This window comes from Malaclemys terrapin, chromosome 5, assembly GCF_027887155.1.
Source record: "Malaclemys terrapin pileata isolate rMalTer1 chromosome 5, rMalTer1.hap1, whole genome shotgun sequence".
Taxonomy (NCBI): domain Eukaryota; kingdom Metazoa; phylum Chordata; order Testudines; family Emydidae; genus Malaclemys; species Malaclemys terrapin.
In genome coordinates, this window is record NC_071509.1 from 127202875 (window position 1) to 127228233 (window position 25359).

The 25359-nt window shown below is 41.6% G+C and overlaps 2 protein-coding genes across 6 annotated transcripts in view; one reads left to right on the forward strand and one right to left on the reverse strand.

Annotated features, from left to right (window-relative positions):
• LIN54 (lin-54 DREAM MuvB core complex component) overlaps positions 1-5030 on the forward strand; it is a 64372-nt gene extending 59342 nt beyond the window's left edge. For all 5 annotated transcript variants that reach the window (XM_054030885.1, XM_054030887.1, XM_054030884.1 and 2 more), the window contains exons 11-14: positions 232-334; positions 621-758; positions 954-1156; positions 2420-5030. In XM_054030885.1, coding sequence (XP_053886860.1) covers positions 232-334; positions 621-758; positions 954-1156; positions 2420-2621 — 646 coding nt within the window. In that variant the 3' untranslated portion in view covers positions 2622-5030. The remainder of the gene's footprint in view (positions 1-231; positions 335-620; positions 759-953; positions 1157-2419) is intronic.
• An 8093-nt stretch (positions 5031-13123) lies between these two features.
• On the reverse strand, positions 13124-25329 carry THAP9 (THAP domain containing 9). The gene is made up of 5 exons (XM_054030449.1): positions 25131-25329; positions 21672-21867; positions 19443-19749; positions 18231-18381; positions 13124-16595 (listed from the first exon to the last, which is right to left on the reverse strand). The coding sequence occupies exons 1-5, from the start codon at positions 25208-25210 to the stop codon at positions 14633-14635; spliced, it is 2697 nt and encodes an 898-aa protein (XP_053886424.1). The 5' UTR covers positions 25211-25329; the 3' UTR covers positions 13124-14632.
• Between the last annotated feature and the right edge of the window lie 30 nt (positions 25330-25359).

A 25359-nucleotide genomic window follows, 5' to 3' on the forward strand; every position in this document is an offset into this window, starting at 1 on the left:
CTTGTAGATTATACCCCTGTCACTTACCTTACTTTGGGGTCTTATGCTGTATGCCCTCCGGGCCAGAAATTGTCTCATTCGTGTCTATACAGTACTTGGACCAATGGGGTCCCAATCCCAAGTGGGGCTTTTAGGAGTTACTATCATAGAAATGTTTCCTGTGGCTACTACCACAGCTAGTGTGATGCCTGCATACCATGTTTGTAAATCCGTCTGGGTCTCCTATTTCAGGTATTGTGATTGTTTTGCAAATGGTGAATTCTGCAATAACTGCAACTGTACCAATTGTTATAACAACCTGGACCATGAAAATGATAGGCAAAAAGCAATAAAGGTAAGGGGTTTTTTTTGTTTCTCTCCTTTAAAGTTCGCAAAACAGAAAAGCATGTCACAATGTATCTATTTCAACGTACTGAAGGCTGCTATTGAAACTGGACAGTTTGCTTCTTGTTTTACATCTCTGTAGCGGGGATGAAAGTAGCCACCTTTTCCCATTGGGTTGGGAGGAGAATGTGATTTACTTACTCCAGCACAATCTTGGGTTTGTCCTTACTGCACTGGTCCTCTAGATCTTGCTCCCTGCATGAACTGTGACACACCTTTTGGATCTGCATTCATAGGCCTGCCTTGATAGAAACCCTGAAGCCTTCAAGCCCAAAATAGGGAAAGGAAAGGAAGGGGAATCAGACCGAAGGCACAGCAAAGGCTGCAACTGCAAACGATCAGGATGTCTCAAAAACTATTGTGAATGCTATGAGGTAAGATGGGTTTCTTGTCTTGAAGAAATACATTGGCTTTTTCTCCTTTCTGAATGTCACTCTTGCCCATTGCACTGTCCGTAATTAAAACTTGTAACTATGTATAATTTCTCCAGTGCATACTAAGTTTATGAGCCAGCAATGGAGAATAAAACAATATTTTAGGCCACTCACCCTTTCTTTTGTTCTTTTTAGGCAAAAATCATGTGTTCCTCAATATGTAAATGTATTGGCTGTAAAAACTTTGAAGAAAGCCCAGAACGAAAGACTCTGATGCACTTAGCAGATGCAGCAGAAGTAAGAGTCCAGCAACAGACAGCTGCAAAGACAAAGTTATCCTCACAAATCTCAGACCTGTTAACGAGGCCAACCCCAGCACTGACTAGTGGAGGGGGGAAGTAAGTTAACACATTCCATCCTCTTGACTTGGCTTTAACACTGTTTTAATCATTCAGGTATCTTGCTGCTCTGCTGGGGTGGATTTTAGCAAGTTGAGATTACTTCAGTCTTTGACATTTGTATTCATGCTTTAGGTTTTGGTGGCTAATGTTATTTAATATTTGTATTACCATAGCACTCGAGAGCCGTCAATCAGACTCGGGGCCCTTTTGAGCTACGTGCTATACAAATGCAGATTACTCTCTGTCCCGAGGAATAGTGAAACCTTTCTGGAATATATCAGCCGCCTAAATTTGCAGTTGAGCTAATTGTCTCATCCCCTGAATGCATCTAAGTGCTGTTGGTTGAAAAGATGTATAGTGCATGGCTGCTGCCTAAACTATTAAAATACATCCCATACAGAGAAGAGAAGTTACATAACAAGTTTGTCAGTCAAGATACACTGGATCATTATGACACTGAAATGAGTGCAAGTAAAATAAAATTTGCAAAAAACAATTACAAGATACTATATACATATATCTGTGGTACAGAAAACCTATTTTGTGTTACGTTGTAGCATTTGAGAAATACTAATGAAAAACCTGTACCAAAATGTATACAGAGAAGGAGGCAGTTACATTTACATGTGTAAGCTTGAATTTGCCACACTTCCGTGTGTCTAACCATGTAACCTTAACATTCTCTTAATGCAGTTTTTAGCATCAATACAGGTGGACTCCTAATGTTAAATGAGTTAATTCTCAGTTTTCCTACAGCAAAAAAATTGTATGGAAAATTATGCATTCTTCATCTGTCTTCATGGCATTCTGCAGTCTGTCTCAAAATGTACAGAGATGGAAGCAGCCACAAAACTTTCCGCGTTGCCTCTAAGGAGTGATCTTCCTGCTTAGCTGTAGGGCTTGTTCAGTATTTTCAGTTTGGGGCAGCCTCAGATGTACCCCAGAAACTGTGGAGCAGATTCATCCTGGTCAGATCAGCCCTGATTGAAAACTTTGAATGTGCCCTAACTCTGTTTGAAAGGGCATAATCCTAAAGTTAATGAATTGGATTCATGGACCATAGTACAGGGAAAATGGAGAGGTAAGCAAAATTTTCCTTGTTTGACAACCATGTCCAAGTATATATTAGTATTGCTATAGGGACTGTCTAGAGGGCTTCCTTCAGCTTCTGACTTTTCAGTGCTTCAGAGAGAGTTTTGTAGACAGTGCATGTTGTGTCGCTTACTGATGACAACAGTGAAGTTTTTATTTCCATTTCAGATTGCCATTTACCTTTGTAACCAAGGAGGTGGCTGATGCGACTTGCGACTGCCTGCTTGCGCAGGCCGAGCAGGCTGAAAAGACGGGCAAGTCAAAAGCAGCAGCGGAGCGCATGATCCTGGAGGAATTTGGACGTTGTTTGATGAGAGTCATTAACTCAGCAGGAAAGTCCAAAAGTGACCCCTGTGCCATGAACTGCTGACTCTTGCATAGGAGCCATGGTAAATTGGACTGAACATGACACTTAAGGCACAGGGACACTTTGGTTCACAGCAGAGGATTTAATACTATTTTATTGTTAATTTGGTGCTTGTTTTAAATTGACCTGCATAATGTTGAAACAAGAAAATCTTTTATAATTAGGAGTAGATTCTTTTAAATTTTAGCTAAATTCTCTTCTACTTATGACGATGCCTAAAGGTGAATTTTTCTTCCTGTTGTACAGCTTTTAACTTTCTTGGGTTTGGTAAGAATTAGATGTTTTCTTCCTCCCCCTTTCTCTAAGAAAATTGTCCAGAGAGTCTTTATAAATTATTATTATAATATATATTATTTACAGCTTATAGAGTTGCATCACTTTGTTCATATGGAAGAATCAGACACTGGCAGAAAATATTTTTGGCAGTAGCCCAAGAAAACAGTATATCTGTGGAGGAATTAATTCTGAAAGGACATGTATAGAAATGAGCATCTTCACAATACTGACAATACCAAATTAGATAAAAGAACATCACTCTACAACCCTGGAAGGCAACGGATCAGTGTTAAGAACCGATTCAGCAAGGTCCTTAAGCACGAATAATGTTAAGCACATGGGCCGTTGACTTCTTGGGACAGCTTACACGTTTAGCATCGCATATGTTCTTAAAAACCTTGCTGAATCTGGGCCTCAGGGCACAACTTTTAAAATGGAAAGTATTTACATTTTTCTTTAGAGGATGACAGAAATTTCATTCCCGGCTTGCTGAATAGTCTAAAATGGAAGTTGAAGGACAGATGATGGGCCAAAAATTCAGAAAGAATTAAAAGCAATGCTGTAAAAGCAAGTTTCCATCCAACTTTTATCATTAGATAAACATCAAGCAGGGAGATGCTGTTGTGCATCTAGGGCTCAATCCTGCAAGGTCCTGAGCATTCTCACGTCTCATTGAAGCCAGAGAGCGTTTGCAGTCCTTAGCACCTCATAGGATAGAGCCCTTAAACTGGCAGAAAATGAGATTATTGTTGTGTACATTTACACAGAAACTGAGATTACTGGGTGTGAGGGAACCAACCCTTGTGTTTTCCTGTTAGCACAGTTTTCATGTGAGATGGATTCCAAACTAGCTGCATCCAAGTTAATCAGAGAAGATGTGTGAAGATCAGACTCCCCGTACACCTGTGGACCTTTTTGATATCACTTTTTTAATCTTTGGGACTCATTTGGTGTATTTTTTTAAAAGTGTTATTTAGGATTGCAGTTTGAGCCATGACATGCAAGTACACTGGTACGGATTAAAGGTCACCATCAAAACCAGATACACCTGACCTTTTTTTGTGTGGGGAACAGGGAAGGAATCAAATCAGGTCAAATACAGTTGTGCATAGAAGACACTTAAGGATGGGAACTTTTTCTAGTATTTACTACAAACAGTCCCAAATCACATTTTTGGTAGTGTAGCTCTAAATTTAATGAAAGGAAATAACCATGTTTAAATTCACAGGCATTTATTTAGTTAGATATCTTAATCCTCTCTGTAATTATCAGAACAAGACTGATACTTTTATTTTCCAAAAGGGATTTTATATTCTCGCCATGTGTAACTGTGTGTATATATTCTTTAACATATGTTTGTGTATATGTAGCAAATACACATACACACACCTGCGAAAAGGGAATCCACCATTCATTAAAAAGTTTTTTTTTTAATAATTAGGATCTAGATTTCTAAAATGTCAGTGCGATAACTTTAAATGTAGATAGTTCAGCCATTCATCTTACTTTTTAGTGACTCAATATAGTATGTCCAGTAAGATTTGTATAAATGTAAATTAGCGTAAGTGGATAAAGTAAGACCTAATCAAGTTATTTTTCAAACAGATTGCAATACACCTTCTTTTGTCTAGAACTAAATCCATGTTAATTTTGTATATATTCTGTGTCCTATTCTAAATTGCACCTTTTGTGATGTGTATTTATATACAGTGTGGAGAAAATGTTTGTGAAACTTTGGATTACAGTTGTAGATGATGTATGATGGCATTGCTTGTAAAGATTTTGAAGGTGCAATCAAGTACTCTTACTTCTCCTTGTTTTGAACAAGTTTTCTGAAACATTGAGCTTGTTTCCAAACACCCCCCTCTCCGCCCCCGCTTAGTATGTACTAAATCATTTTTGTACTTCCTTAGCCATTTGCAACAAACTGCTGAACAAGATTTACAGTCGAGTTCATCCAGTTATTTTAAACAGATCTGGGGTGGGGTCAAAGGTTCATTTTCTAGTTCTGTTTACACCTGAAAGTAGAAAGATTAAATTTATATTTACTAGACCAATTCAAAAAATACACTTTTCTATATTGTAAAAAGTCGGCTAAATCACAAAGAAAAATAAACATTTATACTATTCTGTAAACATGATTTTTGCACTCTGTTCCTTTAGAGCTGGCAAGAACATTAACGGTTTTATTAAAGTAGCTGATGTATTAATTAGGGGCCAGGTTGTCACCAAAGTTGCATTCACTAAGGCCCCAAATCAGCAAAGCCCTTCCTTGTCATTAAGCATGTGATTAAATACCATTGACTTCAATAGGACTGGAGCACATTCTCAAAGCATGTATGTGCTTATATGCTTTTCTGAAAAGAGATGCACTTAAGTATGTGCTTAAGTACTTTGAAATGGGGCCAAAATATATACATGCACAACCAGGTTATTGGGCCCAAAGGGGTATTTTTGTATTTAGTTACCTCTCCTGCATGAGCAAATTCAGGTTCTACCCCTGTGCAGACTGAACAAACATAGTCCTTGATCCAACAAACATATCCATATGGATGGACCCTCATGCCCTGTCAGGATCCCATTGAAGTTAGCGGGACTCCATACAAGAGTCTCTCCATGCAGAATCAATGGTAAAATGTTCAGAGGCAACTTTGGCCACAGCCTTTGAAAATTTGGCCCTAGGCATTTTATTGGCAGGTTTCTAACTATATCCTGTAAGGGTTAGGGTACTTAACTGCATAAAAACGGTGAGTTTTAAAGACAAAACTGCTTTCTTCTACAAAATAAAACTATTTTTATTTTTGGATTCTTTAAGTTCCCCTGGCTCTTTCCTCTTGAGCTATTTTATTATTATTATTATTATTTATTTAGTATGAAATCAGTGCTCATGGAAGTGAAGAATTAATCCTCCTGGCTAGAGCTAACGAGGTACAGTGCTCCAAAGCTGCTGCCCCTCTCTTCCCCCCCACTCAGCCCTACTGATGCATCTCAGTCATGGCCTGCAATAAGTAGTAGTAGTACATGTCTGCTATTCCAGTCCTGAGCAGACAGTCAAACATACGAAATTGTGCAATGAATGCGTTACGGACAGCTGATCATTCCGGATTAGAATGAGGCCACTAAACCTGATTCCAGAACCAGCTCAAGTGCCGTGATGGTGGTCTGGGAGAGACTGCAGTGTGCTAGATGCTTTAGAAACAAACGAAGATTACAGCCTACGACAAAGGGCAGGGAAAAGAGGCAGCGTATAAATAAATTGCCCTTTCAGAATATTTATTAAATAACTAGCTGCTTTTGCTCCCTCTTTCTTGCCATTTCCTATTTAAGGCTCTGACTTTTATAGCCTTCTTCCAAAAGGCATGATTATATGTCTGGCTGTTCTCTCTCATGTCTGCTGATATATGGTCTATATACGAGTCTTTGGCCTCCCACTTGGTCATCTTCTATCCATGAGGATTGCAAGGGCCATTCTAACTCTCACGTCTCTATTGGACATCCATATCAACTTAGCCTAGCCTCCCGCAATTGTCTTCAATTGAGGCAACCTGCATTAGGCCCCTCACAACCTCATTTCATTTCCTATCATGGAGTGTCCAACCATTTGGCCATCTCAACATTTTCATTTCCGTAGGAGAGAGCATACTGATCTATTTTCTTGTGGTTGGCCAAGTCTCTGTCCTGCACATTAGGATGGGTCGAATTAGTTTTGTACACCTTTTAACTTTATTGGCATCTTTTTATCACAGAGAATTGGCCTCAGCTCCTGCCATTTGTGCCAAACAACTTTGGTATGATGCTGGGCATCATTCAGGAGGGCACCATTGTCAGCAACCATTAATCCTAGGTATTTAAATTCTTGCACATGTCTAAGCTCTCTGCCTATAGTATCCTTTATAGTGGGTCCACCTCTCTTAGTTGTCATAGCCTCAGTCTTACTCTTGAAGTCCCACCTGCTCAAATCTCTGTTGCACTGTTCAAAGTTGGTTTGCAGGGTCTCACGATCTTCCACACACAGCATTAAACATCAGCATACAGCATATTCCAAGGTGGGTCCCTTCATATAGTCTCACTTGTCACATCCAAGACAACCACAAATGGGGGGAGGGATCGCTCAGTGGTTTGAGCATTGGCTTGCTAAACCCAGGGTTGTGAGTTCAATCCTTGAGGGGGCCACTGAGGGGGCCACTTAGGGGTCTGGGGCAAAAATCAGTACTTGGTCCTGCTAGTGAAGGCAGGGGGCTGGACTCAATGACTTTTCAGGGTCCCCTCCAGTTCTGTGAGATAGGTATATCTCCATATATTTATTTATTTATTTAAAAGGCTCAAGGCTAAACCAAGGGTGTCAGGCTTCAACAGCCAACATGTAAAGCTCGTCCAGTAGATATGCTTGTGTAAATTGATGTGCCTGTCAAATGTACCTCAGAGGGGTAGGGCATTCCCCACAAGTGATGTACAACAGCCTGGCCTGACTGTTGTAATGGGGCAAGGACCGCTAAAGTTAAAGAAGCAAGTGAGTAAGTGGAGTAAGCTGAGATATCCAAGCTGGAATGTGAATACCCAGCGAAGAGTAAATGTGGCATATGTTCAAAAAGTTAACTGGAAAGTTAAAGCTAAGATGCTAGTGGAAGGTTACAAAATCTACCATTCAGGGAGTTCAACCTCCTGAAATGGTGTTGAAGTTATTCTGGAGGAAACCATGCAAAGGTATCTGACAAGTTACCAGAAGGTCGGAACAACTGATGAGTGTTCAACTGTGTTGGGAAGAGGAAATTATCCATATAGTAAGTGGGTATGCACCAATTAGGAGAGGCTCAAAAGGTAAAAGGATTTTTTTGAGGAGTTGCTGTGCCTTATTGGAAACATGAGAAATGATAATCAGAGCAGATCTAAATGCACGTGTTGAAACTGTGAAGACTAGATATGAAACCATCCATGACATTGGAACCAGAAATTCCGAGGGAGAAATAGCCCTCCACCTTGTCTGGCATTGGATGTGGTGATTGCAAACACACACTTTCAGAAGAGGGCTTGCCACCTCATAACTTATGCCAGTGGAGGACACAAATCCCAAATTGATTTCTGCTTAATGAGAAGAAGCAATAGATCACAAATAATCAATGGTAAGGTAACACCTGGCAAGTGCATTGTGAACCAGCACAGACTTCTTATGGACTTCAGAATGCACAGACCTCAGAAACGTCTGAACCCCCAGCACTGGAAAGGCCTCAATGGTGGAAACTTAGAGAGGGGAATGAAAAAAATCTTTAAACCAGACTATTTTGAATGAGTGATGAATGAGGAGAACCCAGCGGAGGACCATGTAAGACAAACTGAGGCATGATAGGAGTATGAGGTTGTAGAGTCATTTAGGAAAATGAAAAAGGAGAAGCACCTGAGCCAGAAGAGGTACGAGTGGATGCACTGGGAAGGGAAGGCATCAAATATTTTACAATTCTGTTCAGTGATATTCTTAAGAAAGAGAAAATGCCTGATGAATGATGTGAAAGCTTTGTGATGCCCAGTTTTAAACATAAAGGAGATATTACACTGTGTGCTAATTATCACTCAAACTGATGTCGCATGCTATGAAAGTATGAGAGAAGATTATTGAAATATGTCTGCATGGAAGAGTTGAAATTTGGGTGGTTTTGTTACTTCAAGTCTAGAAAAAAGCACTGAGCCATTTCAATTCTGTTCTGCCACTGCTTTAATAAAGAGAGCTCTCTAGGTATTAAATACAGTGCTCCACTCAAACACTTCATTAGAAGGGCAAAAATTTGTCACAAAAGACTTAACAATGTCCTTGTCATACATAGGAATAATCATTGTCTAGCAGAGTTGCACCCTGCCTTGAAAAATGGGCTGAATGATTCTATGTGCTCCTGAATGTAGCATGGAAGTAACCTGATAGTAGATGAGGTGCTTTGGCAAACAGATTAATCCTGATAACATGGTACATACCATTACCCTGCTTTGCAAACTAAGTGACTAAACAGCTGTTAAATGGGGCATTACTGTTTCATATAAAGCATCATATGCAAGGGCAGCTTCACTGCAACAAACTAACTGAATGAAGAGTCACGGAAGTCCATGCAACCACTCTGCCTCTTGGCATGAAATCAGCCAATGACTGGTGTTCTTCACTTTGTAAAAACGGCTGTAGAATAAATAGGCTGCTTTGTGACCTGTACTTTTGGATAAATCAGTCTGATGCAATAGTAGTGGGGAGACAGTGTCCTGTTGCATGGCTCATTTAATAGGGCCATATGACCACCAGAGTTCAACAAGTAGTTCAACACAATGGTGCTCTGTCTATGCCACTCAGCAGAAACAACAACAGAACCACATGCCCTTCCAGCAAAGAAAGCTAAAAGGGCCTTTTGGAGCATCATCTGGTGTACTTCAAGCAGGGCCGGCTCCAGCATTTCTGCCGCCCCAAAAAAATTGGGGAAAAAAAAAAAAAAAGCCGCGATCGGCGGTGGCAGTTCAGCGGCAGGTCCTTCGCTCCTAGAGGGAGTGAGGGACCTGCCACCCCCGAATTGCCGCAGGTGCTGCCCCTCTCCCTTGGCCGCCCCAAGAAGCTGCTTGTTAAGCTGGTGCCTGGAGCCGGCCCTGACTTCAAGGTACCTGCAGCATTTCAAGTGCATCAGCACTGCCATCTAGTATTGAGTCATGGAAAGGCAAGAAAATTCACTGTCTCAAAAGTTGTGTATCCTCAGCAGTGTAAATATTTGTAAATTTCCATAGCACTGGAGACTGTCCTCAACTTAGCTTTTAAACTGCACAGGATATTTCTTTGTTCTGAGGTAGAAGAATGCACCATTATAACTGCTTTATACACAATAACTTTTAGGCTACAACTCTCCCATTTATACATAATGGTTGGTAAGAACACAAGAATGGCCATAGTCCGCTAGCCCAGTATCCTGTCTTCTGGCAGTGGTCGGTGCCAGATGTTTCAGAGGGAATGAACAGAACAGGGCAGTTTATGGAGTGCTCCACACCCTGACTTCCCAGTCCTAGTGCCTAGCAGTCAGAGGTTTTAGGGGCACCCAGAGCATGGGGTTGCATCCCTACTCATCTTGGCTAATAGCCATTGATGGACCTATCCTTCATGAATTTACCCAATTCTTCTTTGAACCCAGTTATGCTTTTGGCCTTTGAACCTCTTCTGGCAATGAGGTTCACAGACTGACTGTGCATTGTGTGAAGAAGTACTTCCTTTTGGTTTTTTTAAACCTGCTGCCTATTAATTTAATTAGTCATCCCCTGGTTCATGTATTATGTAAAGGGATAAATAACACTTCCTTATTCACGTTCACCACAACATTCATGATTGTATAGGCCTCTATCATATCCCCCTTCAGTCATCTCTTTTCCAAGTTGACAAGTCCCAGTCTTTTTAATCTTTTTTCATATGGAAGCTGTTCCATACTCCTAATCATTTTTGTTGCCCTTCTCTGTACTTTTCCTAATTCTAATGTCTTTTTTTGAGATGGGGTGACCAGAACAAGTGTTTAAGGTGTGGGCATACCATGGATTTATATAGTGGCATTATGATATTTTCTGTCCTATTATCTATCCCTTTCCTAATGGTTCTGATATTTTACAATCAGCTAAAATAAAGCAAGGAGTATTCCAATTGAATTGGAAAACGCATTGCTATACCTCAAGGTCAACTTATTGTTTTCAATAACATGCATAAAGTCACAGCTACATAACTTTAGACACCTTCCTTTAGTGTTCTGGAAAACAAAACTTTAATTCAGGCCTTACTTAATAATAATATTTGGTCTGCAATCACACTGCCTTGTAGCGTGACCCTATCATATCTCACAAACTACATTGGTTTGGCTGGGTAAACCTCCAAAAAACACTTAGTTATAACAGGAAATGATGCTGGTGATTCAGTAGATGTATCTCTTTCTTAGACTCTGTCTTGAAATCAGTGCCCCAGGACAGTGTAAAGAGACTGTGTGAGTGGCCATGCTCTATTTTGGATGACATGTAAAACTGAGGTTGTACCTGCTTGCAGTCATTAAAGACACCTAGGGGCATCTTTAGGCAAGAGAGAGGAGACACTTTACTGGTGTCTGACTAACTTCTAGCTGGGGTAAGTGTATTTTACATATCTAGACTCCTCCAACACTTTTTGGGATTGTTTGGGTACTCATGAGTACTAAAAGGGGAAGTGAATTCTTCACGTCCAGCCCTAAACCATTGTGTATGTCACATTACCATGTGCTGCTAAACAGTTATGTTCATCCCTAGCTTTTCATGGCAGAGGTAAGTGAAATAATCACTATTTCTTTCTCACTTCACAAAGCTAGTAGGAGGGATAATTCAAGTTTGTAAAGCAAAAGTGTAATTTGAGGTCCCCAGCTGAAATCTTTCTGTTTCATATATCACCCATCACCGTGACGTCTGAAGGCCTTACTCATTCCTTAGTGAACATACAAAGTTCTTGGATGTTCTGTTTCCATCATCCAGTCAACAGGAATTCCGTTGTTTTCTCTCGTGATGCTTGTAACAGGGCTAGCTGCCCTTTAAGTGACTGGAGGAAGCAGGACAAGGAGCAGCTGACCCTGCTCCAGAGAGAAGCCCAACAGGCAGGTATTGGGAATCTGTGGCTGCAGCTGAACGGTACCTCGCTGGGCCCAGGCTATCAGCTGAGCAATATAAAGGAGGGCCCAGCTCCATGAGAAAGTGCACTCTCTTCCTTCGGTTTCCCTGTTCTCCTGTAATCACAGCAGCTGATTGTAGGCAGGGCCTGCTTGGTAGCTACAGAGGCCCCCAGTCTGAACCCTTCACCAGATGGTTGTCTGTGTCACTTTTGCACATTTTTCTTTCTTTCTTTGTAAGGAGAATAAACAGAGCCCTGAGGAAAGCTGGGTGTGGCCATTTGTCCGCAGCTGATGATCAGGACCCACCAGCCTATATGTAGTGAACAATGCAGGCATAGCTTGCCATTGCTCAGAGAGAAGCATGGCTCCTGAAGCTCTCATGAAACCGATGGGAGAGCAACAGCAGCAGATCCTGCCATAGCTGCAACAGCAACAGCTACAAATACAGCAGCATCTGTTCCAGCAGAAGCAGCAGTAATTCAGGCTTCAGCTACTAGCTTGGGATGTCCAGGACCACAGGTTGGTACAGGGCATGGTATGCGAGAGGGAGAAATCCTCATTAAAAGGGGGACAGAAGATGACCTCTTTAATGGCTCCAGCAAAGCTGACGGCTCCAGAGAGAAGCCCGGCAGGCAGGTGCTGGGAATCAGCTGATGGAGCTGAGCAGTACTTCATGAATGGCCCATGCTCTCCGCTGAACAATATAAAGGAGGACCCAGCTCCGTGGGAGGGTGGGGGAAATTAGGGAGCACACTCTCTTATACCTAGGGCCTTGGCTACACTTGGGAATTCACAGCACTGCCGCGAAGCGCGAGCGTAGTCGCACCGCTAGCGCTGCGAGAGCTCTCTCACAGCGCTGTATGTACCCCACCTCTCCGAGGGGAATAGCTGGCAGCGCTGCGAGCGAGCGTGCAGCACTGCAGGCGCTGATTACACGCGCTTTACAGCGCTGCACTCGCTGCGTTCGGGGGGGCATTTCCACACCCCCGAGCGCAGCAAGTTGCAGCGCTGTACAGCGCCAGTGTAGCCAAGGCCTAGAGCAGGAAGCTGTAGGCAGGCCTTGTGGATTCACAACCACCACCACCCAAGTTGGGGGAAGGGCTTGCTCAGTAACTACTCTTCACCAAATGGGTGTTTGTGTTACTTTTACACCTTCTTTATTATCTTCACAAAGAAATAAAAGAGCCCTGCAGAAATGGACAGGAACTAAGCTAGGCATGGCTATTTGTCCCCAGCTAGTGATTAGGACTATGATGCTATTTGGTGCGGGGGTTGTTCCTGGAAGGTCTTGAGCACCCTAAACTAGTGAAGTCAACTGGACTACAAAGTCCTCTATATCTCACAGGATTGGGCCCAGTAAGTGCAAATTACAATGCCCCACAAAGAGGAAATTAAGTAATCTTAAAGGGAAAAAACAAAATTATCCTGAAGAAATGAGAACCCAGTAGATGGAAATAAGTAGATGAATTTTAAACTGTTAATTGTTTAGTACAAAACAGTGCAGAATGGAGGAAATCAACCAGCTATATACAGAAAGGTACTGGAAAGAGGGAGTAAGGAATGAATAACAAAGTAAAAAAAGAGAAACAGTAACCTGCACTTTTATTAGTTTGTGTATTTGAAAACAGTATTAATATAATATACACAAAAACTGAAGAACATCTGTCTGATTCGCAGCAGGAGGCTATTACACCACACGTTGAAGTTATGTCAAATCCCGAGTCTTCTGTTTCCCCCAAGTCCCAGGGTTGCTGTGTACAACTTCTTTCAAATGGACTTTTCCACCTAATCAAATGTTAACATCTCTTCCTTGCCCTTGAGGCCTTGTATAATCAGCTGATGGTACAGCTTGGATCTCATTATGCTCTTCCTCATATGCTTTACCCACCAGTATTAGCCTTGCCCCCACTTTCATTTCTTTCTCCCTCCCTTCTGCATGGTCAACTACAATACGTCGGGCCTTCACCCAAATCCTTCACTTCTCCGATGAGCTCTGCACACACTAATCCTTGTCAGTCAAATACCTGTACTATCTTCCCCACATTTTATTAAGAGGAGGAAACAAGCAAACCAAAAGTTTCTCACCAACACTTTGCACTAGGTCACCTCCTGGGTCCTGAGTTATTCTGTCTTTAGATTTCAAGCTCCCCAAGGCAGGATACCTCCTACACTGGCAAGCACATCTGCAGATATTACTTCCTAAATATTTTCAAGGATTATCTGGCCCCACCCTGTAAATAGTTATTTTGTAGAATCCTGTATTGAGAAACAAGTCTTTTTTTTCTATCCATTCCATTCTGTGACAGATCCCCTGCATCTGACCCTATTCCATCAGTTTTATTTCTTACCTGACTTTTTTCCAATTGGGGTAGCCAAAATCAAGGTCTTTTCTTCGCTTCATGTTATCCTAATTCGTGTTCAGATTTGAGCACTTAAAGGAAGCAGTTTGGAATCTTTATTTTTCTAATAAGCTGCTAGTGGAATTAAAGGGCGAAAGGCAGAGTGATTATGTAATCAGTAAGTACAAGTAAAACATGTTTCTAGTACAAATCTTTATTTTATTTTTTTAATAGCTTTGTGTAAGCTGTTTTGCTTCTTAGTATTTTTTCTGCAGCTCTAAGGAGTTATCTGCTGCTATAGTACTCCATCAGTTCTTTCCCACCAGCCCCTTTTCTAAACATGTATGAGTAAACTTGGTATTCATCATAGTCAGGGGCCAACTGCCCTACCCAGAGCCAGGCATAGCATAGGTAGGTATTCAGCAAGCTTCCCCACATAACTGCTAATGAACCTCAATGTGGATTTCCATTAGCTTCCATAATCTAGTCCTTCCATAGACATTGTTGTTCTAAAATAGGTTGTGGTTGTGCAATCTGCATAAATGAGAATTTAGGGTGAGAAACTCATTTTTCACTTCTAACCCCAGGCATGATTGGAACCTGGTATAGTTAATCCTCCTAGGACTCTCCTTTACGAGCCACTGCTGGACACAGTATTGCCAAGAGGTCAAGTGAAACACACCATCTCACTTCTCCGACACCTGTGTTGCCTAGATCAGACCTTATCTAAACATTACTCAAGGGAACATCCATCATTTAACAAATTAGTAAGAAATTATGGCACAGGTAAGATTTGGATAGATTTATAAGTCTTTAATGATGATGAAAATGGATGTTTCCTAATCAACTTCTTCGATCCATGCCTTCCAGAACAGTATTTCAAACCCCATTTTTTTGCATGTTCAGCTCTGACATTTAAATAACATTGCACTATGTTCCTTAACAGCATTGTGTAGTGATTGGTGACACACAACTCCCCATCAAATAGGTGATTATTTAACTCCGAGAAAAGGTGACTCTGTTCAGATAACTCATATAAAATTTTCTGTTCTAAATACATATCCTGTTGCTTGAGGTTTAGGTTATAGCCTTTCACTCTTGCATGCGTTTTTAGGACTTGCTCAGAAATACTCACAATCTGATGCACACTCTCTGATGGCAAACTCCAGCTCCCGATCTTTTTAATGCACAACAGTGAACCACATTTTAGGATTTTGTCATCTGACACAAAGAGAGAAGTGACACAGGCTTCACATCTTATGGCAGTTGCTAATTTCTCAGCAACACAGGCAGCAGTATAGGTGATGCTTTGTGCATATAGTGACAGATCTGTCAATGCATAACTCAGTGTAGAGTTAAATGAAATATGGCCTATACAGTAAATGTAGTCCTTTGTTGGAATCGCCACACAACCCCGATTGTACTGAGAATGAATGGTATCAAGGGCCAAATCTGTCCTACGAACAATAGATACATCTAAGGTGTTCATGTCACCTAAAAGAAGATTCTGATGTAATCCTGGTGTCAAATTATACTTGGTCAGCAGTTTAGAATAAGCAGTCTGGAACATCATGCAGGTAGGGTTATCGCAGCTAGCACATGCTTGTCTGAGGGTGCTGAGAAATAATTCCAGATGATCTAGGCTGAATGTGTAAGTCAGGAGGTAGCGGAAGGGCATGCTCTTTGGAAATACATAGTTTGTGTAAAGCCATTTTAAGCTCTCAGCATTAAGCAAAAAACCTACAAATCCTAATTTATGTTTACCTTTCAGGAAGTGTCTCCCCGAAGTGTCAGTTAATGCAACAAAGACACTTTTAGCCTCCGTTAAGAGGCGATGTATCTTGGCATAATTTTCAGAGGACACAGGCCCTTTCAATCCCGTTCCGTAACAGCTTCTTCCGTGAAAAATGTCAAACAGATAGCTCATCAAGCGCACAAATTTGATGGTCCCACTGCAGTTCTGAAAAGAAGGCAGGCCCAACAACTGGAGACATTCCAGCGTGCCAGCAACACTCTCACTGAACAGCTGTGCTGCGTAGTTCACCCTCAAGTGACAGCTTTCATTATTTCTGGGTCTTCCTGACAATCTGTCACTAATATGCAGTAATTCCTTCTCCTGCAGAGTCACTAGGTCCACTATGTGCTGCCAGTGTGCTGTTTCATTAATGGACTGTATCCTGTGAAAGCACTGAAACACGTTCCTTATTAACTGGAGCATTTGGCAAGCATCGAAGAAATATGTGATCTGATGAGTGGCACTGTGAGGATGCTGAAAAGTGCACTGCATGTTGTTGGCATCAATACAGATGCCCAACGCCTTTGCCAACTCAACACCGTGAGCAGTGGCTGCAGATGTCACAGAGAGAACTCTGATACCTATGTTAGTCAGCTTGCTGATGGTCTGATAAAGCAGTTGAGCTAGTAAATGGCCGGTGGTTCCATTTACAAAGAAATAACCCAGGGGAGCTCTCCAGTGACCAAGAACACCTACTGCCATTAGGACTATAGCTTCTGAGGCCAGTGGTGCTTCATCAGCATCAAGTGCTCCTGCACCTAGGTCTACAAACCCTACCAGACGTCGAGTCACAGGGTCCCACTCCAGCTGTTTCTTGAGAGCCATACCCTCGATCATCAGCGAGCAATACTGGTATGCCTGTTCTCCTTGCTCTACTCTCTGCTGAAGGTGAAAGAAAATACTGTTGCTGAAGCCTGGACTACCTTCATCATTAGACAACCAGCTGGAAGACAGAGGATATAAATAATGAGGAGCTATAATCTAAGGGGGAAAAAAAGAAACTGCTAAGAGGCTTTAGTAAAATGCTGACTGACTTTTAATGCAAAGTAATATACATAGCATCCATTTATAAAGTAATAAGGCTTACCTGGATGATACATTTTGCAGCCTGAAACATAACAGTATTTTCCTACAGTTCAACTTTCATCCTCTCCTCCACCTGTCTGATGCTCTGGCATTCTCTCCAATGGTTCCTTTATTGCCTCATACTACTTTCATATATTTGTTTCATGCTGTCCTGTATGCTTGGAACAACTCCTACCCTATTTCCCCTTCACACTTAGTACGTTTGCTTGGCCTCCCGTCATAACGTAGGAATTGCTATACTGAATCAGACTTGTGGTCCATCTAGTTCAGTATCCTGTCTGACAATGACCAGAAAGAAACCAACAGTAGGCAGATGTGAGATTCTGTCCCATATGAAGGTCTCATTCTGACCTCTAATAAGTGGAGACTGATTAAATCCTAAAGCATGAGATTTTTATCCCATCCAAAACTTTTTTGCTCTAACTGTTATTCTGGATATTCTTGTTCTCCATATAAAGGCCAATAGCTCTTTGAATCTTAGTAAATTCTCAATGACTTCCTGTGGCAATGAGTTCTACAATCTTATTATTTTTACACAAAATGTATTTCCTTCAATAAGTTTTGAATGTGTAACTTCATTGTGTGTCCCCTTGTTCTTGTGTTACATGAGACATCTAATCTACTTCCTCTCTAACATTCATTATTTATATGCTTTTAAGCATGTCCCCTCTTATCTTCTCCCTTCTAAGGAGAACAATCCCAATCTTTTCAATCTCTCCTTTCAGGAAAGTGGTGTTGTTGTTGTTGTGTTTTCCCATGCCTGTAATCATTCTCATCTCCCTTCTCTGAACCCCATCTAACTCTTCAATATCTTCTGCTGACCAGTGCTGCACACACTTCTGTAAATGTGGACACTGATCTCTTCTAGTGCAGTCTGTTCCCTCTCCAGGACTGATCTTTACAGTTTGTTCTCTATCTAGTATTTGGCCCAGTCATCCTCTCACTGCAGTCAATGGATCTGGATCTTAGACTGTAAACTCCTCATGTCAGGGACACGGTCATGCTTTGTGTTTGCAAAATACCATGCATACTCATGGCACTATGTAAATAATAGTAATTGAAAGTAGTCATCGCATTTTAGTATTTGTTCCCTTTCTATTATATGCTGAAATAAATACAGATATCAAAGTCAAGCCCTTGATGTCTATCTTTCCCCAGTGGTCACTCACTTGGAAGAATGCAGTATGCTTCTGACTACCTCTGCTACTGTAAATTTAATCTTTGGATGTGTTACTTTCTGATGGTGCAACTGTTCTGCACAGTCTTCCTCCCTCTCCCCCCAACAAAATACTCTGACATGAGTTAATATTCCTGTAACAATCGCAGCCTCTTCTGTTTAGCTTCTTTGTTACAAATAATTAAAATGTAAGACAATAGTGTAGGTGTCACGTTGAATTGGTTTTTATGAAATCTCTACTCTGAACACTCCATCTCTTACTTATTATAGGTCAACCTGGAAATAGAACTTGAGATAACGAGAATAAATACTCACTTTGTCAGGCTGGAAGGATGAGGCAGGGGACAATTCTTTCTTACATAATCATAGGCTTTACTACTATAGAGGTGGAGAGTACAGGCAAACTGCCTCATTTCTGTGGAGTACTCAGTCATCTGTCTCCAGCTGTATGGCTCCCACTGCAAATCTGTTTTTAAAAATATAGATCAGCTTTGGTAAGAAGCGTGAACAGTTTGATCATTTAATTCAGATGAAAAATGCCTCTACATTGCAGGGCATGAGATATACGGCAAGAAAAAAGAATGTTGTGTTTGACAAGGCACAAGCCTAATGCCCAAGTGCTATCACTCAAGTACTTTTGTTGCAATAAAGCAAAATTCACACGATTGCTGAGTTTCCTCTCCTACAGAAGGGGGAAAGGGAATTAAATCCTCCATGCCCCTGCCAGAACTCTCTCGCTTATGCTAGCCTCTTTCTCTGGGTGTTGCAGTGGATTCTGTCTTATCCCGACTTGTTTGCTTTCTAGACAGGGGTGGCACTTAATATTTAACATTACTCACAACCCAGATATGCCCATTTTCCTCGGACCCTAACACTTCACTGCCTTTAAGGACCCATGTCACAGCCAACATCCTTCTAAAGGAGAAGTATGAAATGTGGCTCCATTCAGAGAGGATCAATGCTGTTTCTGAATTAGCTGGAAAAAGTTGCTTTGAGATCTATAGATGAAAAGTTCTATATAAGCACTAGGTATTATTATTCATGACTCAGGATTAAAGCAATTTAAATGGTTTTTCTCTCATATTATCAAAATGAACAGAGCCAATTTTCTAACCACTTTCTAAGTGAGAGAGGAATATAAGGTTCCCTTACTTAAACAGAATTTAGATTCAAGCTTGAATCTCTTAAAGCTGAATATGTTTATTCAGTAAAGCCTAGTATCTCACATCACACACTGTTCTAGGGCCCAAATATGAGGCGTGGTCACCCCTCAGCTCACCTCCATTTCGGTACAAGCTGAGGGAGCTAAAAACGTTGGAGGACAGGCCGATATTGTGTAACTTTTAGTAACCAATTAGAGATACAGCATCTTCAAGAAAAAGCCTTTTGGTTGTGGTTCTTATTTTTATATTTCATTAGTGCCTAGAGGCCCCCAACTGAAATCAGGGTCCCAGTGTGGTAGGCACTGGAAAAAAATGTACAGTTTCTGCACTGAAGAGTTTACTGTCTAACCAATGCCCTTAATACCTGAAAACTGAGCCTGCAGCAGGCTCATTGCTTCTTCAGAGAGCAGCTTCTTCTTTGCAAGCTCATTGATTACACTAAAGACATTTCGTTCTCGGTATGAGAGACACCTTCGTGCTGCAACAAGTTTCTTTTGAGGCAACTGTATTATTTCTTTCATTTCTGTCTGTTGCTCAGCAGCCGTTGCAGGATTCTTTAAACTATAGTTGTGATCTGCAGTAACGACCTCCTCATCAGGAGAATTATGTGAGAGTGGCTGCTTTAATGCTTTCTGGGATCTTCTATTTCTAAGATATGTACTCAGAGGATCCTACAATACAGAAAAGAATATGGGGCTTATTATCTGGGAAAATACTTGAAACAAGTGCACACCTATAGTGAAACAATGCAAGCCAGATTCTTGGTTGTATTAACAGAATAATAGGAAGTGTTGATATTTCTAAGAAAGGTCTTTTTTGGACTTACACCCCTTATATCTGAATGCTGGGTACTGTACAAGTTTTTCTGGCAGAAGGATATTATTGTCTCAAGATACTACACCGGACAAAAAAGATGCCATCAGATCTCAACAATCAAATCAGTGGTTCCCAGACTCTTAATAAGGGACATCGTTAGATACATGCATCCTCCACCTTGAACCTCAACTCTGATCCTGGCCGGATACAAAGGGGAGACCCCAAGGGGCAGGGATGGTGGTGGTTAGAGAGCGAGCTTGCCCCACATTTACTCTGTAGTGGTAGCTCCTGTGCCACAGGGCTGGACCTGGCTCCCCAATCCAGGCGTTGCAACCTGGCACATGGGATCACAATGCTCCTCAGGTTTGGCCCAGCGTTGCGATCCCATGTGGCAGGCCACAATGCCACTCCCAGAAATTTGGCCTAGCCACCCCTCCCTTATGATGGAGGGAGCACCCAGACCAACCATAAATAGCACTGTGATCCCATGTGCCAGGTTGCAATGCCCAGAACAGGGAACTAGGACCAGCCCTGCAGAACAGGAGCTGCTGATGTGGGGTTTGTGCGGGGTAGGTTTGCTCTCCAAATCCCTTTTCCCCCATGGCCTTCCTTCTGCTCCAGCCTGGAAGAAGTGTATGCCTAGGGACCTGCAACCCATCTAGAAAGTCCCATGACCCACTGGTGAGTTGGGACTCACTGTTTGTTTGAAAAACATTGAACTAAATTACAAGGAAAGAGTAAGAGAGCCAGTCTTGTTAATACTATAAAAGAGAGGCTTTTCAGATTCTGAAAGGGATGAATAAAATTAGCAGAGATACACCAGGGAAGAATTCAGAAAATAGGGGCTGTGATCTAAAATTTGGGATGATATCTGGAATGTAGGAAAAACAAAGGTGTAACAAGCCTATAAAATATAGATACTGCTGGTGTGATGGAAAAGGAGACAGTTATGGTGTAATGCAATTCAAACATTCAACTGTCAGATTCTTCCTATCATTAATTATCAGAAATGCTTGTTAGAAAAAGCTTCAAGTAAGTGCAGAGAGCTATATTATTTCCACAATCGATTAAATAGATATTAGAATGTTATACCACACTTTGCATATATATAAAAATGCCTTCAATCTGGGGATTTCAAAGCACTTTCCAAATACTCATGAATGAAATCTCACAACACCCCTGTATCTGTGCTTTAGCCAAAAGATCACCCTTCCCCTGAGCATGGTTATAGCCTCATCCTTCAAACACTGACCACCCCCAGTAGGCATGAAAGCCTACTAGAATAAATATTTAAATATAAATGAGAAAAAAATACACATGTACAGTAACAAGAGGGTTGTATTTTTACTGTACTTTTCATGAGCCTGGCAGGAATCAAGTTACCTAGAATTGATAGATCAGAACAAAACTGTCTTAGATTTAGTTGCTTTACTAGAAAAAGACAAGGTTCTTTCTAAGCAATAGTAGTTTCAGAAGCGCTGTTAGCAGGATGAGGGTTATTTAAGTTTAAACTGAAAGAGCACTAATGCCAGCAATGTATTTAAAATTATTCAAAATGGCTTTTATAAAGAATGCTTTCCTTCCCCCATCCTTCTTTCAAGTGTATTTGTGACACAGCATAAAATAAACTAAGAAGTTTCAACTTGTGTTGCTGTAGCCTTACAACATGAGTTGCAACCTCAATTTTTCAAGAAATGTTAGTATTTGTCTTTAAGGTTTCTAATGTATTTGCAACCTATTAAAAATGGTAATTGCATTAAAAGTTCTTTTAAACTACCTTGTATAGAAAAACAGAAGGTACAGCTCCTTTCCTTAGTTTTCTTCTCATACCATATGATTCAAAGTCTGCTTCTGCAAAATGTCTGGAACACAATATGGCACCAGGTCCTGGAATCCAAACCTTTTTGCTTTTGGGGTCTGCTCGATTAACAGCATGGATCCATTTTGTACGCTGTATGTCATCAATGGGAAACCTGAAACATGAGCAGGGCGCTCTCATAATACAGTCCGAGCGAAATTCTACTCTGTTAAACTGCTGTAAATCCTGAGTAATTCCATTGAAGGCAATGGTATCATTCCAAATTGATAAAAGGCATAAAAAAACAGAAAAAGTGTCCTTAATATTCAAATACTTTGGTTTTGAAAAGTTACAATTTTACAGTTACAAATTCCCCAGTTAAACTGATTAAGGAGCACTTCAGAACACTTCTGAGATCAGGCAGGTCTTACCTGTGCATTTAGGACTGCTTAATTGCTGAACCCCACTCTGTGAAATGCCCCAGCATGTACTCTGCAAATGCAATATTAATCTACCCTCAAATATCAGGGATTCAGATGGAGATCCATGCATGGAGGAGGCCTGCAAGACGTCTTCCCTTCTCCAGTCTATCCACCTGGACCTCTGTCTGTTTTGACTGGGTCTCTTTCAAACATACATGCTATCCTTTTCAAAATATAGCAGTTAAATTTGCAAATAAAGTTGGGAATGAAAAAAAAATATCTGAGTCCTTGCTCATTGAAGTTAATGAGGGTTTCATCCATAGAGTTGCTGCAAGATCAAGCTTTGGTGTAAAAGTGCATGCTAACAGGGTTTGATCTTGCACCACTGCAATCAATGGGAACTAAAGGATCAGAATGGACGTATATGTGTACATAAGTAAGGGGCAATTTATTCATCTAATAAGATACAACTCAACACAAGTGAGTGGGGAAGAATCAGGATGTATGTGTACTGTTACCCATGATTAAATTTCATCTGCCATTTTGGTAACTGGGCAACAAAATGGCAGATGAAATTTAATGTTGATAAATGCAAAGTAATGCACATTGGAAAACATAATCCTAACTATACATATACAATGATGGAGTCTAAATTAGCTGTTGCCACTCAAGAAAGAGATCTTGGAGTCATTGTGGCTAGTTCTCTGAAATCATCCACTCAATGTGCAGCAGCAGTCGAAAAAGTGAACAGAATGTTGGGAATCATCAAGAAAGGGATAGATAAGAAGACAGAAAATATCATATTGCCTCTATATAAATCCATGGTATGCCCACACCTTGAATATTGCATGCAGATGTGATCGCCCCATCTCAAAAAAGATATATTGGAATTGGAAAAGGTTCAGAAAAGGGCAACAAAATGATTAGGGGTATGGAACGGAGAGGAGATAGGAATAAAACTGGGACTTTTCAGCTTGGAAAAGAGGTGGCTAAGGGGGAATATGATTGAGGTCTATAAAATCATGAGTGGTATAGAGAAAGTAAATAAGGAAGTTTTATTTACTCCTTCTCATAATACAAGAACAAGGGGCCACCAAATGAAATTAATAGGTAGCAGGTTTAAAACAAACACAAGAAAGTATTTTTTCATGCAACACACTGTCAATCTCTGGAACTCCTTACTAGAGGGTGTTGTGAAAGGCAATACTATAACAGGGTTCAAAAGGGAGCTAGATAGATTCATGGAAGATAGGTCCATCAATGGTTATTAGCCAGGATGGACAGGAATGGTGTCCCTAGCCTCTGTTTGCCAGAAGCTGGGATTGGGTGACAGGGCACGGATCACTTAATGATAACCTATCTGGTCATTCCTTTTGGGGCACCTGCCATTGGCCACTGTCAGAGAACAGGATATTGGGCTTGATGGACCTTTGGTCTGACCCAGTATGGCTGTTCTTATGTTGATTAGTAAGTGACACTAAACAGTTAGTAAACTGGGACTTTAATTTTTTTGCATTGGAGATAAGGAAAACAATAATGCAATGTTAATGTGTGAGATCAAGGCCACAAAATCATACCTGCCTATGATGGAGAATTGAAAAGCCTTAAATCTTTTTCTTAGCAGACCAATGTGCTCTCCTGTTCCCCACCCCGCCCCACACACATCTGAAATAAAAAATAATTTCAATTTTATTTTAACTCAAATAATGGATTCATCCTTCATTTTAAGTAAGGGCAGATAATTGTAGGGATCAGTAGTTCAGGACCTATGGCTCCAATCCTGCAAACACTTAAACATGTGTAAGTTTGACAGCCCCATTCAAATGGGACTACTCACTTGAGTGAAGCTACAATATTGTCAGGATCAGGCCCTGCTAGGACTCTGTTTCCCTTTAATTCTCTTCAGCATAATAATTTTCATAGGTAAGTCCTGTGCCTGTGGTATCTGTAGTTGAAAGTTCTGAGGTTTTACAGACCGCTCTGGGAGCCTGAAATATTACTCAACAGTCTGGGTCAAATTATAAAATCTCAATTTAAAATTGAAAAGGCTACTCACAATTTTAAAAAACAAAATCTGTCTGAAAATACTTAATCTCCTATAATTACAGGTACCCTCTAAGATTGCTATAAAAGAAAGAGAATAATTTTTTTTTCAATTTTATTTTGTGCATTTGAGAACAGTGTCAGTAGAGCTTGCTGAAATGGTTCAAATGGCAAAATTTGAAAAACAGGGCAAAATGTTTATGAACATATATCCTCACCACCATCACCCTGTTTTTCAACCACGGATTGAGCTGGTACAAATAATTTTTTTTAAATGTACCAAAGACAAAGGAATGTTTTATAATTCTTTTGGCAGCTCTGAGAGTCATTTCAGCATTTACGCTTATTGTCATTTTCTGTGATGTTGCGGGTGGTATCTTTCACTTTGCAGCAGAGGAGAGGGAAACAGAGGGAAAGAGGATTGTGAAGCCACAATGATTTACGGGGATTTCAGTGGGGAAGGTGTAGATCCCAAGGCTGTTTTAACTCTTTAAAACTCAGGTGTGGCCAGTCTATGCCAGTAGGGCTCCGGCTCTTTAGACCACGTCCTAAAGCTCTAGCCTTCCCTCCCCACTCCAGGGTTCTCAAAATATTGCCCGCGGGCAGGTCTCCTCACGCCAACGCTGGTGGTGGTTGGTGTTTTCTCTTCAAGTCCCAGCTCCTGGAGTCCAGGGATGAGGAGAAAATCTCGCCTTTTTCCATTATAAAAATACCTTCCAGGTATCCACTGAAGGCGGCTGCGGGGGAAGGCGCCCCCCCCCCCCACCTGCTCAGGTGACTCTCTCCACCCGCCCCCATCTCTCGATGTTTAAGCTGGGGGGCGGAGGTGACTCGTGATTCTGATCGCGCGGGTGCGGCCCTGCTGCAGCCCACGCGTGGCGGTGTGACTTGTCCGCGCGGGGCTGAGGGGAGCGCCCCGGTGTCCCCTCTCAGCGCCAACCATCGCGCCTGAGGGGGCCCCCGCCCCACTCACTGGTGGAAGGAGATGCCCCGCTTCCGGCTCAGCCCGGTGTCCCGTGTGGTGCAGCCCAGAGCGGAGCAGCTGCGGGTCATGGTCCGCGCGCAGGAGGCCACGGCCCGGGGGGGGGGATCCTCGCGCCGCACAGCACCCGGCCGCCCCGCGCACCCTCGGCCACGTCCCGCTGGCGCGCGCGGCCAAGTCCGGAGCCCCCACTCCCGGCACTAGGGAGCGCTCCCGTCAC